General features: G+C 42.8%; 1 protein-coding gene across 1 annotated transcript in view; it reads left to right on the top strand.

Moving 5' to 3' along the window:
- LOC111647621 (lysine-specific demethylase 2A-like) overlaps positions 1–15,321 on the top strand; it is a 22,229-nt gene that overhangs the window by 3,166 nt on the left and 3,742 nt on the right. Inside the window, exons 5-21 of the mRNA XM_023397248.2 lie at positions 845–960; positions 1,045–1,171; positions 1,261–1,493; positions 1,597–1,674; positions 2,880–3,007; positions 3,149–3,272; positions 4,485–4,613; positions 5,016–5,099; positions 5,375–5,617; positions 9,146–9,181; positions 9,371–9,476; positions 9,653–10,267; positions 10,420–10,585; positions 11,103–11,354; positions 11,478–11,641; positions 11,719–11,865; positions 13,449–13,667. Coding sequence (XP_023253016.2) covers positions 845–960; positions 1,045–1,171; positions 1,261–1,493; positions 1,597–1,674; positions 2,880–3,007; positions 3,149–3,272; positions 4,485–4,613; positions 5,016–5,099; positions 5,375–5,617; positions 9,146–9,181; positions 9,371–9,476; positions 9,653–10,267; positions 10,420–10,585; positions 11,103–11,354; positions 11,478–11,641; positions 11,719–11,865; positions 13,449–13,667 — 2,967 coding nt within the window. The remainder of the gene's footprint in view (positions 1–844; positions 961–1,044; positions 1,172–1,260; positions 1,494–1,596; positions 1,675–2,879; positions 3,008–3,148; positions 3,273–4,484; positions 4,614–5,015; positions 5,100–5,374; positions 5,618–9,145; positions 9,182–9,370; positions 9,477–9,652; positions 10,268–10,419; positions 10,586–11,102; positions 11,355–11,477; positions 11,642–11,718; positions 11,866–13,448; positions 13,668–15,321) is intronic.

Raw genomic sequence — 15,321 nt, 5'->3', positions numbered from 1 at the left:
GGCAGAGTGTGCTCATGACTGCAGGTGTGCATTTCAGGTATTCTGGCTCATCCCTCCCACCCCTCAGAACCTGGAGCTATATGAGAACTGGGTGCTGTCGGGGAAACAGGGAGATGTTTTCCTGGGAGACCGAGCATCTGACTGCCAGAGGATTGAACTGAAGCAAGGCTGCACCTTCATCATACCCTCAGGTCTCACACTCACACTTGCTCGCGCTCTCTCTCTATATCTCTCTCTATATCTATATGCTGAAGGATGTCATACATATATGTAAACAGCAGATACACTAGACCGTACTCTTTATAACTAATATTTACAGAGAACCAACATTAAATCTTTCTCCACTGTGTTCACACTCAGATACTAAAACAGTTGTGTTGATGCTGAAAATGTGTGTAGACTGCAGCTTTTAGTAATTGAGTATTCATCGATGGATGGAGAAATTGCATTAGAAAATACCTTTGTCTCATTAAAGAGCAATAGAAAATATGAGAGAAAAGAAAACAGGAACTAATTGCTTTCCTGAAGAAAAATTCTGTACTTTTATCAACTGTGTTGAAGGATTGTCCTACACCTACTGATGATACTTACTGCAGTCAAATAAACTGAATATTTTACTGCCCCATCTAATCACATCTGCTTCAACTCATGTATCAACAGAACTTCATATGGAGTAAACAAAGCTTTGATGCAAAGAATTTGCTTTGGTGATTTTTAATAATCAAGTTAATTGAGTTTCTCAAGGAATCGTTTCAGCCCACACAGAAAACTGATCAAGAATCAGACTGATAAGCAGATCGATATTGGTATCAATAAAATTTTATCAATTTCCTTCCATACTCAGGATGGATTCATGCCGTCTACACCCCTGTGGACTCCATGGTGTTTGGAGGGAACTTTCTGCACAGCTTCAACATCCCTATGCAACTGAACATCTGTAACATAGAGGACCGAACGCGGGTAGGTACAGACACTGAAGCTGTGTGTGATGAGACTCTGTGATGTGATGGACTCTGAGATGGTTTTCCTTCACCTCCGCCACAGGTCCCAGTGAAGTTTCGTTACCCCTTCTACTATGAGATGTGTTGGTATGTGTTGGAGCGTTATGTCTTCAGCCTGACCAAGACCTCCTACCTCACACCAGAATTTCAGAAACACTCGCTGGGCATCGGTATGAACTTGAGCATAGACGGGGGCAGAATGTTTTCGAGGGGGCTCATCTTGTTGTTGATAGACTGTGTAACTCGTTCCTTCTGTCAGGTCTAAAGAAGCCGTCCGGCTCAGAACTGGCCAGTGAGCAGGTGAAGGAGGCGGTGGATGGTGGCAGTGCCGATGAGGCTTCAGAGCAGCAGTCTGAAGCTAAAGTTCATCTGACTCCTCTGGAGCTGGAGGGGCTCTTGAACTTGTTGGGTAAACTGGAGGCACTGCCCTCCAACAAGAAGTGTGTCCCAGCAGGGATACACAATGCCCCGGCACTTATTACACACATCAAGGTATGACGTCTGTGTGTTTTGCTGGTGTTGTAATAAAACATCTTTCTTAATATTTATTTCTGTCCTTTCCTCTGCTTTCTATCTCGTATCTTGTGTCCTGCAGGCGCTATTGAAAGAGCACGCCAGTGACAACACCAAATTGTCCTACACAGGAAAACCCATTGTTAAGTGGCCAAAAAGGGTGAGCAGTCCTCACTTTTAGACACTTTTGGTCAGTCCTTCCAGGATTACACAGACTTTTTTTGGAATTTTTGCAGCTAAAATACCTGATTTCTTCTCTTAAAGGTTGTGATGAAAGTTGCAATGTTTTTAGATGTTTGAGTGTGCCTTAGTGTCATCATATGAAGCTAATGTTCTAGAAACATATTCAGGGCTTAAAGTATACCGGAACTGTGCCGGATCTCCATTGTAACGCTGTGAGAGAAAAAATGAAAAGTCAATACTCTTGGATGCGGTTTATCATGTAATAAATTTCACATACCAATTGTATGAGAGGAACGCAGCTCTCGCTGTCAACCTAACCATACACTAAAGCTAACCAACTCTACTAGCCAATCAGAAGCAGAGTGGGGTGGGTCTTGGCAACACTGGCAGTGTTGGATCCAGCGGCCTGAAGGAGCCAGGCGCCTTGTTTCTACACGGTGTTCTCGAGGAAGCTACTATCTGCCACCAGTGGTTGTGTTTTTTTTTTTTTTTTTTTTTTTTTTTATATATATATATAAAAGTGTTCTCTTGTCATGAATTGGACCCCAGTCATGAAGCTGCTGTCTGCGTACACCAACATACAACTACGTTACCAGTCATTGATGACTGACTGTCTGTGATCAAAAAATACGTGTGTGCACCCTCATTGCTGAACATGATCCGTCCTTCACAATTTCTTTGTTCACAACCCAAAAAGAATGGGGGGGAGATAAGGGATCATGGCCTTCTTGATTTCACTTTAAAATTCAGTTTGCCAGTTCTTTAAGCATTCAATGCGAAATAAATATTTTAGGTACAAAAGTGCCCTATTTTCCATTTGTTGTTTATTTCCCATTATCCCATAAACACTTAAACCTTGCTATAGTATTGCAGCATTGCATTGCATTTCTTTTCCAAATTATGAGTATCCAGAAGTTGCCTGCACTTTAGAGCTGTGAGTCTGGTTCTGCACAAGGTTTGAGACCCAAACAACCAAGATTACAGACAGATGTGTTGGCTGTCAGCTCTGGTGGCTCCAGCAATAATACACACCTGCCCACTGAAGGGAGAGTCTCACAGCTCCCACCTAATTGTTATACATTAATACCCAGTGTTTATGACAGCTACTGTATGTTGTATATATTTATTTAATTTTTACCTCCACCCTTGTTACTACTTAACTTCTCTGCTCCCCTCCGCCAGCCCTCGTGGTACCAGCCGCCTCCTCCTCCACCACCTCCTCCTCGCCCTAAACTGGCCTCCACGCCCATCATCCCCCGACCACAGAAACCAGCCTCCTCCATGTCTGTGCTGAGGCGGCGCAGGGTCAGGTAACAAAGCGTGTGTCTCAGTGTAGTTCAGCAAAGACCAGTAGTTTGGAGTCAATATTATGTCTTTTATAATTGGTGTAGGTGTATGATTAACTGTCTTCAGTGATCATCCGGCTGCTGTTGTGCTTCCTGTCTCTGCAGGTGTAAACGCTGTGAAGCCTGTATGAGGCCAGAGTGTGGAGACTGTAACTTTTGCAGAGACATGAAGAAGTTCGGAGGACCAGGGAAGCTCAAGCAGACCTGTGTCCTTCGACAGTGTCTGTCTGTAAGTCATTTATTTATTGATTTATACAAGTTGCCACCAGAAGACGCTGCAGTCAGTGGCATCAACTACAATAATAAGGATTATAATTTTTTTAATTTTTAATTTATGTTTTTTCTCTTGAATGCTTAATTTCATTAGAACAAATGTTTTTCTGCAGAATCAATGTAGTTGCTGAGTCGTGACGTCAGTTTTTTTCATTGGTCCAGTAAGCTCTGCAGGTTTAGAAAGTGGTGGCTGCAGTTCAGTGTAAACATTTAAAAGGTCACTTGTAAATGTTGAATCTAACATTGACCGCCCAGATCCTGTACCTGTATTATGAAGCTGGTTATCACCTTGTTCAGTTAACTCTGGGTTTACTTGTCCAGGTACGAGTGTGTTAATGTGAAATAGGCAGAGTTGTAATTATAAGCAACATTGTCATGACATGATTAAAGTATTAATGATATGAGAAGAAACTTTGATACCTGTCCCCAAATTCAGTTATAGTGATGTTGTAAAGTGATATTCAACAAGGTAAAATGTAAACAACATGATCACATGACTAGAATAAAAAAGAAACACTAGAAATATTTTCTAATGACTAAAGTAGGACTAATGATATTGTAAAGTTTCTTACTGAGTATTTTTGTTCTTTTGTCTGATGAACAAACTGTTATGAACATGTGATAGGAGAGGAGAGAAGTAGCTGATGTCTGATGATACAGTCTGACTGAAATGTTCATTTCTAATCATGGAAACATTGAACAGTGTGTGGATCATTTTTTTTTTTTTTTTTTGAAAGTCAGTGCTCTCCAATGGTAATATGTGTTGGTCATAATCGAACTGGCCCCCCACAAAAGAAAGTGATACATGGGGAGGCCGGACTGTAATGTATCTTACTACGTCTCGACGGTTACTGCCCTGTTCAGCAAACCAAAGTTCCCATAGACACCAGATGTAAACCTGCAGCACACTGCAGAATACAGACAGATTTACATGGCACTGACTGAAATCTAATGGACATTCATTTATACGTAAAGATCCCACAATGAAGCTGTAAATGAAATTTTTTGGTTTTGTTTTTTTTTGTTTTTTTTTTTTTTTGTTTTTCTTTGAGGAAAATGAATTTCTTAATCCACCGACTATTTTACATATTTGATTAATTGATTAAAAAATATTTGTCAGCAGCTCTGGTTGAATAAGCGTGTTTTAGTAATGCTCTCTTCCCTCCAGCCGGGCCTCCCCCTGTCTGCAGTGTGTGAGATCTGCAAAGAGCCCAATCAGGAGGAAAGTGGAGACCCCTCCCTCACCCTGATGGAGTGTTCCAACTGTGCACAGATAGTCCATCCTGCCTGCCTCACGGTACAGCACGCACGCTCCCTCATCAATCTACATTCAGTGCTCCGAAATGACAAGATGAAAGTAGAATTCTGGAACTTTGTGGTGTCACAACAAAGCAGTCACCAATCAGAAGTCCCAACAGCTGGTTTTAAGGCTCAGTTTCTGAATACAGGCTGTGTCCATTTTTCTGTGGACTGAGCGCTTTGATACTTTCACAGTATTAATATAGAACCTAGACCTGATCTATAATCATACAACACATGGACATCTACCTTTTTTTTTTTTTTTTTTTTTTAAGAATGTATGGAGCTTTAAGTGAAAGCTTGAAAAGGAGCCAATGGTGCCATAAACAAGGTTCTGGTTAACTTTTTATTTCCTCTTCTTTTCTTCTGTTTAATTTTTCTTGTTTGTCTGGCTCTGCAGGTTCAGGGTGAAGGAGTGGTGAATAAAGACCTGCCCAGCTGTTGGGAGTGCCCAAAGTGTGTCCAAGGAATCACTGACCCAGAGGTACACAATGTCTCGTTAAAAAAACACACACACACACACACACACACACACACACACACACACACACAGTGTCGGGGTTTCATACTTCCTGTATTTTTAACACACCAGTGCAGACAGTCTACCAGCGCGGCGTGCATACACACTCAGTTGCAGTGTGTCTAATGGGTGTCGTGTATCTCCTGTGTGTTTGTTTCCATTATTTGATTTTTGTTTTTGTTTTGTTTTTTGGTTGCTTTAATTTTGATTTCCTTTTAAATTTTATTTAACTTCGCCAGTCATCAGGCAGCGATGAATCGTTGGCTGCCAGCCACCAGCAGCACCTCCGTCCCCATGGGCCCCTTGTCCTCAGGCTGGGCCCTGGGCCCTCTGCTACCATAGGGGGTCCTGTGGGCTCCCAGCAGGATGGGGAAGTGGTTCGCTGTGGCTTCTTCCCTCCTCTTCCTTCCTGCTCCTCCTCCTCAGCATCACTTCTATTGGTGGCGGCCCCTCTGCCTTCTCAGCCAATCAGCTCGAGACTGGTGAGAGGTGCCGCCTACTCTGCGTACATCCACTCGTCTGTCCTGTGCACTCCACCCCTTTTTTTCCCTTTCCATCGTTTTCAAGAGAAGAGACACGACTCTTGTAAATTCCACTGTCCATGTGATGGTGTTACTGACGGAGAATGACTTCCTGTTTCCGTAGTTCATACAGGAGCAGTGCCTCTTCTCTCACAGTCAGCCGTTTTCCCTTTCTCCATACTCTAAATGATTTTTCTCGCAGCTCATCATAGTGGACATCATGTAGTCGGACAAACCCACCCTGTTATTTTCTGACTGCATACAGTCCAGACACTTAAGTATTTGAACTGTTCACTTTTTTATTCTTTGGTCTCTGGTCTTTGGTCTCTCATTGTTCAGTGAACTGTCAAGTTGACGAAACCAGTTTGTGATATGGAGCATTATCCTGCTGGAAGGAGCCATTAGAAGATAGTGAACTGTGGCCATAAAGGATGAACATGGTCAGCAACAATACTTGGACTGAGACATTCATACAATGATTGATTGGAATTGAGAAGAAAACATTCTCCACACCATCACACCACCACCACCAGCCTAGACTGGTTGGTCCATGGATTCAGACTCGTGCCTGACCATCTGCTGCCTCAGCACAAATCCAGATCCATTAGACCAGGTCTTCAACTTTCAAGTGTTGGCTCATTCTTGTCCACTGCAGCCTCAGGTTTCTGGTTTTGGTGAAAGGAAGTGGAGCCTTATGACGTCTTCTGCTGTTGTAGGTTGGACTTGTTCACTCTGAAGCTTCTCTGCTCAGCACAGTTGTAAAGAGTGGTTATCTGAGTGACCGTAGTCTCTCTGTCAGCTCCAACCAGCCTGTCCATTTTCCTTTGACCTCTGATCAACACAGAGCTTCTGCTCTCTGGATTCTTTTGTTGTTGCTCCATTCGAAGTAAAGACTGATGTGAGTGAAAATCAGATCAGCAACTTCAGAAACTCAGACCAGTGTCTGACACCAACAATCATGAAGCTCAAAGTCACTGAGTAACATTTGTTCTCATTCTAATGTTTGATAACATGAACTGGAACTCCTCACTTGGATCTGCTGCCACATGATTGGCTGATTGGATAACTGCATGAATAAGCAGATGTACAGGTGTTCCTAATTAAGTGCTCACTGAGTGTCTATGTTAGACTTTATAGTCAGTCCATAAAATCTAAGATGGACCCTCCCACTGTTGTACAGCTGTACAACTTTTCTAAAACTAAAAAAAAAAAAACGAATCATGTGCAGATGTTGTAATTTTGGAAATAAAATGGTATCTAATTCAGGGCACTTGAATAGTAAACGTTTCTCGACATGACTGTATTTCTGGAAGGTTGACGTTGGAACAGTGTAAATCAGATGTAAGGACTTGGGCCACAGGAAGTGAAGTGATGTTATATACAGGTGCATCTCAATAAATTAGAATATCATGGAAAAGTTCATTTATTTTAGTAATTCAATTCAAAAAGTGAAACTTGTATATTATATAGATTCATTACACAGAGTGAAACATTTCAAGTGTTTATTTCTTTTAATTTTGATGATTATTGCTTACAGCTAATGAAAACCCAAAATTCAGTATCTCAGAAAATGAGAATATTGTGAAAATGTTCAATATTGTAGACTCACGGTGTCACAGTCTAATCAGTTGATTAATTCAAAACACTTGCAAATGTTTCCTGAGCCTGTAAATGGTCTCTGTCTGGTTCAGTAGACTACACAATCATGGGGAACACAGCTGACTGGACAGTTGTCCAGGAGACAGTCATTGAGGGTAAGCCACAAAAGGTCATTGCTAAAGAAGCTGGCTGTTCAGAATGCTGTATCCAAGCATATTCACAGAAAGTTGAGTGGAAGGAAAAAGTGTGGTAGAAAAAGGTGCACAAGCAACAGGGAGAACCACAGCCTTGAGGATTGTGAAGCAAAGGCCATTCAAGAATTTGGGGGAGATTCACAAGGAGTGGACTGAGGCTGGAATCAGTGCATCAAGAGCCACCACGCACAGATATATCCAGGACACGGGCTACAACTGTCGCATTCCTCGTGTAAAGCCACTCCTGAACCAGAGAAAACGTCGGAAGCGTCTTACCTGGGCTAAGGAGAAAAATGACTGGACTGTTGCTCAGTGGTCCAAAGTCCTCTTTTCAGATGAAAGTAAATTTTGCATTTCATTTGGAACTCAAGGTCCCAGAGTCTGGAGGAAGAATGGAGAGGCACAGAATCCAAGTTGCTTGAAGTCCAGTGTGAAGTTTCCACATCAGTGATGATTTGGGGAGCCATGTCATCTGCTGGTGTTGGTCCACTGTGTTTTATCAAGTGCAAAGTCAACGCAGCCGTCTACCAGGAAATTTTTAGAGCACTTCATGTTTCCTTCTGCTGACCAGCTTTATGGAGATACTGATTTCATTTTCCAGCAGGACTTGGCACCTGCCCATACTGCCAAAAGTACCAATACCTGGTTTGATTGAATCACTGTGCTTGATTGGCCAGCAAACTCGCCTGACCTGAACCCCATAGAGAATCTATGGGGTTTTGTCAAGAGGAAGATGAGACACCAGGCCCAACAATGCAGACGAGCTGAAGGCCGCTATCAAACAAACCTGGGCTTCCATAACACCTCAGCAGTGCCACAGGCTGATCGCCTCCATGCCACGTCACATTGATGCAGTAATTCATGCAAAAGGAGCCCCGACCAAGTGTTGAGTGCATATACATGAACATACTTTTCAGTAGGCCTTTTTTTTTTTTTTTTTTTTTTTTTTTTTTTTTTTTTTTTTTAATTGGTCTCATGAAATGTTCTAATTTTCTGAGATACTGAATTTTGGGTTTTCATTAGCTGTTAGCCATAATCATCAAAATTAAAAGAAATAAAGGCTTGAATGATTTCACTCTGTCATGAATCTATATAACATGAGTTTTTAACTTTTTGAATTGAATTACTGAAATAAATGAACTTTTCCATGATATTCTAATTTATTGAGATGCAGCTGTTCTTGTGCAGTGGTTTGGTCCATGGTATGAGCGTGATGATGTACTCTGCATTCTTCATGTTCTTTCTCTATACAACCATTCTTATTCTGAAAAGGTTCTGACCAAAGTTCAAAAGATTCTGTTGCTCCCTTGACAGACCTCTCAAACAGCCAGGAACGGAGATGTAATGTTTGGTATTATACAAAAAATAACACAAGTTCAGTTAATCATTCAAATTTATGTGTACTGACACATTTGAACAGCAACGAGGTAAATCCCAGTTGCATTTTTATGTTCTAGCCACCATCTAATGGATTAGAAAATAATTGGCCCTGGGTCAAACTTACTTTCCGACCCCTGCCCTAAACTCTGAGTCACAACAATAAGGGCTCTACTATAGAAAATGGAAACCTGTGTGGTGTTCCATGATTTACTGTAGGAGCAAGGAAAATATTGGCAAAACATGTTTTTTGACTTCAGTTTTTTCAAGCTGTCAGTTTCTGAAGTCACTTCTGATATTTTGCTTTCTCTTCCTCCAGCAGTTGAAAAGTGACAGAGGTGATGGCCATCCAGTTGTGAGTGTGTTTTTGTTTTGTTTTTTTTAAGATGTTGATTATTTCTAACTGCACTTTAAACTGAAGGTCTCTAACAGTTTGCTTTTTGTGTCATACTTTCTGCATTTTCTGTCTCCTTCCTTTTTATTTAATTTTTTTAATTCTTCTTTCTATCCTTACTTCAATTTTCCCTCCTCCTGTCAACTGCAGAAACGCAAATCTTCCTCCCTCCTGGACGCTCGTATGGCAAAGATTTATCGACGGCAGAGACACAGCCGTGATGGAGACGACTCTGCTAGTGATGACGATGATGAAGGTTTCTGTTAAATAGTTAATCTGAAGCAACTTTTCACTGTTACTGCCTGACAGTGACAGTTTGTCTGTTGATTAATCAAACAAAATAAAAGTAAAATACACCTTGAACTTCATTTTGTCATTCAGATCTTTGTTGTAACCTGATCGTCTGTTTTGTCCATCTCTCCGTCTCTGCAGCCTCTCAAAGAAGAAAGATGGTTCTCCATGCTCGAGGGGGGAGCCACTCAGCCAGGAGGGGGTTTGGCGCCAACAGGAGGGGTCTGTTGAGAGGAGGCTCAGCCCAGAGAGGAAGCAGAGGAGGGCTCATGACTCCCGGCTCCTCCTCCATCCTCAAGCTAAAGCGAGGGATGGGCATGAGGGAGAATGGACGGAGGGGGCGGGGGGTGAGGCTGAGGGGAGGCTCCAGGATGCAGCGAAGAGGAGACGAGTCGGAGGACTCTGATGATGACGACGATGATGATGATGATGAAGAAGAAGAGGAGGATGAAGAGGACAGCGAAGATGAAGACAAAGAGCGACGCCATCGTCAGCGTAGGAGGAGACGCAGGACTGACGACGATGAAGATGAAGATGAGGACAGTGAGGGGCAAGAGTTTGACCCTGAAGAGGAGGAGATGGACACACTGGAAGATGATGAGGAGGAAGAGGATGAGGAGGTGGAAGAGGAAGGGCGCTGGGATTCAGACCCAGAACCCCCGGTCCTCCTGGTGTCTGATCTGAACGATGACCTGCTGAGCGGCTCCTACCTGACTGTCACTCTACAGCGCCCCCACAAGGCCAAGAGGCAATCTGGTAAGACCCGAAAACCCCAGCAGCTACAGTGTTATCCCTTCAATGTGGTCAAACAGAAACACTGAAGTAGAGTTTGTATTCATGTTCCATAACTGAACAGAAGAGTCGAAGTGAACGAGTTAAACAAATATGTTGTTGCTGCTGCTGCTCAGGATCCATAGTTCCAAAGCTGGAAGCAGCCATGGGTCCGAGTTCAGCTGCAGTGGCTGCTGGTGGTCAGCAGGGCTTCATCCAGAGGAAGACGGCGCTGTCCAAACCTTCACGACTCAAGAGTGCCGACACCACAGCCGACAGCGTTACCCCGAGAGGCCCTGGCAGGTACAACCAAAACCAGCTGATGCTAGACTGAAACCAGATCACACTAGACTGAAACCAGCTGATAATAGACTGAAAGCACCTGACACTAGGCTGAAACCTATGTCCTCAGTTTCCCATATTGACCAAACACAGTCACCAGGTTTTAAACTAGTCTTGTTTTAACCTCTGTCAGAGCTCCTCTGTCTACCAACAGAAGCATTTCTCTCGCTATTTGTATTCCTTCAAACTATTCTCTCTCTCCTTTCCTCTCTGGGCCACACCCCTACACCTGTGCTCCTGGCTGCAACAGGTGATCTGGAACAGGAGGCTACACATGGCAACAAAATAAAAGAATGGGGTGACAGTGATAAAGTGTAATCAGAGGTTTAACCTTGCACACACCTGATGAAAGACCAGTATTTGGCTCAATAGAAACTATACTGAACACATGTACTGTAAGACCTCTATTGCATTTACAGTTGGCTAATAATATATTCACATCCAAACCCCATCTGATGTTTTGTTGGTTATCTTGTAGGCCGCGTCTGCGCGGTAACCATGGCGACAGAGGCACTAGAGATCGCTCTGTGTCTTCTTCAGAGGAACAGGAAGCTGCTCCTCCTCTGGCTCCCTCCTCCCTGTCTCCTCCCTCCTTGCTGTCTCTGCCGTCCTTTAAGGATGTGGGTAATGAGAGAGGAGGGGAGAAGGAGGTGTGGGTGTCTGTGTTCAGATACCTGAGCAGAGCTGAGCTGCTGGCCTGTATGACTGTCTGTAAGGCCTGGTACAAGTGGTACGTCACACACACACTCCACAAACAAAACACACACAATATGTGTCTTTTGATCTGAACTTGTACTCACCTGGTGGACGCAGCTTGTGAAAAAAACCAGTCCTGTCTTACTGTCCTACACAGGAGCTGCGACAAGCGTCTGTGGAGCCACGTGGATGTGAGTCGGTGCAGCCCGCTCAGTAACCAGGCCCTGGCGAGCATCATCAAACGCCAGCCCACCTCTCTGGACCTGTCCTGGACCCCTCTGGCCAAGAGACAGCTCAACTGTCTGCTCACCAGGCTCCCAGGTACAAAGACACTAACAGGCATACAAATCGTGCTGTCTCTACATGTCTCCTTACCTCATCTGCCTTTGTCTCTTCAGGTCTGAGGGAGTTGAGGGTGACTGGTCTGTCCTGGTCCTGTCTGTCAGCGCTGGTCTCTCCAAGTCTACCCTACCTGCGGTTGCTGGACCTGCGCTGGTGTGAAGGCCTTAAAGACACCCAAATTAAAGAGCTCATCACGCCGCCTGGTGAGTAGCAGCAGAAAAAAGCAGGCTTAGAGCTCAGTCACTTTGTGTAGGGCTCTGTGATTGCACACTCAGGCCATTTCCTTTCCTGCAGCAGAGGGTTTGATGGCACAATGTTTGTGCCAAGATGGTCTTGTGACTTAGGCCAAAAGCTCAGCTCCTTCATGCATCAGTTGCATAATATTTTGTAAAAGTCGACTATGTTGTCGATTATTGGATCCAATAGTCAGGATTTTGTTCCTCCATGTTGGTGACACTCGTGTTGGGGTCAAAAACCTGAAACTAGTCCTTAGTGGAAGAGGAGGTGATTCTTAGTTAAAATTATTTTTCTATTCCATTACCATTTGAAATAGTCATTTAAAAATGTGCTCCTTTGGCTCTGATGCCACCCCCTCCTCTCCACTCTGGTCTTTTATTAGGAACACCTAGCTAAAACTGATGTAGCGTAATAAAACAGTCCTGTAATAAATCCTCCTCTGAAGGTTATAATGTCCAGCTTTGTTTAGAAATGTGTGTGATCATCATGGTGTGTATGGAGCTGTTTAACAGTGTTTCTGTTATTAAACTGACCTTCACTGATCATAAATGGTGTAGATAAAATATTAGGAACACCATCTACATACAGTCTTGTTGAACCACAGAAACCTCCCCTCTCGCTGACATTACACCTGTCAGATTGCTTAATCATTACACGTTGGAGAATGACGTGTTCAAAACAGTTAAATGGAAAATCATTGATCAATTCAAACTCTCTCTGATGATAATAACTTCCTCATGAAATTCACTGCTTGTCAGCACCTGTTTTAATGTAGCATTTACTTGGAGGCAAGAATGAACTGTATAGATTTTGGTGGTCAAAGGTCAAGGACAGTGTGACCTCAGAAAACTTTTTAGCCATTACTCAAGACTTCATAGCAATTATGACAAAATGTCACACAATTGATGATTATTTTGTCTGACTCTGGATGAACGGGATGTGACCTGGAACAAGTCTGAGTGGAGGAGGCAGACAACTGTGAGGCAGTAACTCTAGCTACATGTGAAACAATCAAATCTGAAAATTCAGAATTTTTCATTTTAGATATTATAGAAACTATTTCAGAATGATACAAATACAGCATTTTAAACTGTCTTACTCATAGATGGATAGTTTTTCCCCTTCTTTCTCCCTCCAAGGTTATGGCATCATGGTTATTATGGCAGTACAGTGGTGTGTAACAGGTGATGGTAACTGCATGGTTCATGGTTTTTTTCTTACAAAATGACAAAAGGTACAGATAAGAGAACCGTTAAAGTACCGGATCAATAGGTGGTATCAATAAAAGTAGTAGTGCCATTATAATCTTAATGATGCCCATCCCTAATAGTGACTGTGGCATCTTCAGCATGTCCAGACTGTGACTTCATCCTCAGGCTGTGCAGTACAGCTGATCTGTCTCAGGCTGCAGCAGGTTTCCTCTGAGTCTTGACACACTGACCATATTCTCACAGTCCTGGGTTTAAAGATGACGGTAGTAAATGTGATCATCAAAGTGTGCCACCGGTGTACCAGCTGTGACCGTCTCCCCCCTCTGCCTGTCCTGTAGGTTCAGAGTTTTCCCGCAGCAGACTCAGGAACATGGTGACGCTGCGTCTGTCTGGCCTGGACGTCAGCGAGTCCACTCTGAGGCTGCTGCAGCGCCACATGCCTCAGCTGGAGAGGCTGGACCTGGCACACTGCAAGGACATAACAGACTCGTCCATTGCCCTGTTGGCAGTGGCCGGAACTCACACCCGCAACAACCTCACTGAGCTGACGCTGGCAGGTGGGTGCTCAGTCACACTCCCATTGATTGGTCACGTATGTGAATGAGGCTCACATCATGAAATTAGATGATGTAACATGTTGCAAAATTGAAATGTCTGGATACAACACTGTCAGTCACTCAAATTTATTAAAAAAAAAAAAAGGATCACAAACTTCATTGGAACAGGATGAAACTGTTTATGCTTAATGCTCCTGTCAGGGTCAGGTGTTGTTTCACCACATCGTTCACTTGGAATTGTAATTTTATCTATCTATCTGACATTTTTGTCAAAATTGAGTCATTCACATATTTTTGACAACTTATTAACTTTATATGAGGTGTTTTTTTTTTTTTGTTTTTTTTTGTTTTTTTTCTTATTGAGAAAACAAATGTTCTATCTCCAAACTTGAACTCTAACTGGGGTTTATCAGGTTCTACATCTGAGCAAATCAGCACTGAGAATACACACAAGCTGGCCAATCAGCTTATACCTCTGTCAGGTCGCCTCACTGTCACACAAAAGACAGAAAACGGAGTGGAAATGAGAGAATGTGCTGTAACACAAGGTTTGTAAGAATAAGGACAGCAGTATAAATGCAGGGCAAGTTCATCTTTTTTCAGTTGTTAGATCTTGCTGAGGAGTTTATTTTCACTGTTTAGGACGCTAGCATTCTAACCACCTAATGCCTTAAAGGTAATGAAAAAGTCTATATTTTAATTGACGGGGTCTTCATTGCACGATAAACACTAATTTCATTAATCCCCTCTCCCCCGTACCCCACAATAATACAGATCATCAGAGTCAATAATTCTGCTGCCTTTACACTGACCAGATCACACAGACACTAGACCTCAGGTTTTATTTTGGCCCTCGTCACCTCCATTAGTCGGAGCTGATAGAAGCTGCCACCAGCAGCATTGGTCGTGTAATAGGTGAAAGTGACAGTCCAGAGCTGAGATGCAGCGCTGCAGGCTGAGCTGGATAGAAAGCAGCAGCATCAATGAATCTACTGACTTCAGCTAACAGACAAAATGTGTTGATGTAAACAGAAAATCAGTCTTAAAGTCATGCATCAGTGTTTGTCAAAGTAAACGACTGATGTCTATCTGTGTCTGTCATATTCAAAATAGCTTTATTAGCATGAAGAAAAAAATGTTATTGCCATAGCAGTTTACAAATTATGAAAATATACATACAATAATTATTAAACCTGTCAAACTGATATGGATTTAGATTTTAATAAATACAACATTTATATTATATACATTTTATATACAGTCATTTAATATCATTCTTGTGTGTTTATGGGGATGTTATTGTGATCCTCTCAGGCTGTGGCAGGCAGAAACATATTTAGCTACCAGAGGAGCTGCTGCTCCTTAATATTTGGAAGTTTTGAAGAGTGTCCAACAGTGACTACACATGCTCCTCTCTTTTCAGTTTCTAAACTGTTCAACATGTCCAAGAAGTGTGTGTGTTCTTTATCTAAGGTGTCCCTGTACCTCTTGTCTGGAGTAACCTGAAGCATCTCTCTGATTACCCCTAGTACAGACATAGGTGTAGTGGGGAGGAATGTTCATCATAGATGCATAGGTCATGTGTTGGTGATGATGGGCAGGTCTTCTGTGGCTGGCTGGGGCCGGAGGGTGGGATATAGGATGGTGGTGAAGT

Source organism: Seriola lalandi, unplaced genomic scaffold (assembly GCF_002814215.2).
Source record: "Seriola lalandi dorsalis isolate HSWRI2012SDOR001 ecotype SW California unplaced genomic scaffold, Sedor1 jcf7180002055006, whole genome shotgun sequence".
Classification (NCBI taxonomy): Eukaryota; Metazoa; Chordata; class Actinopteri; order Carangiformes; family Carangidae; genus Seriola; species Seriola lalandi.
Note: the sequence above shows the minus strand (reverse complement) of the source record. Positions and strands in the feature narration are given on the sequence as shown.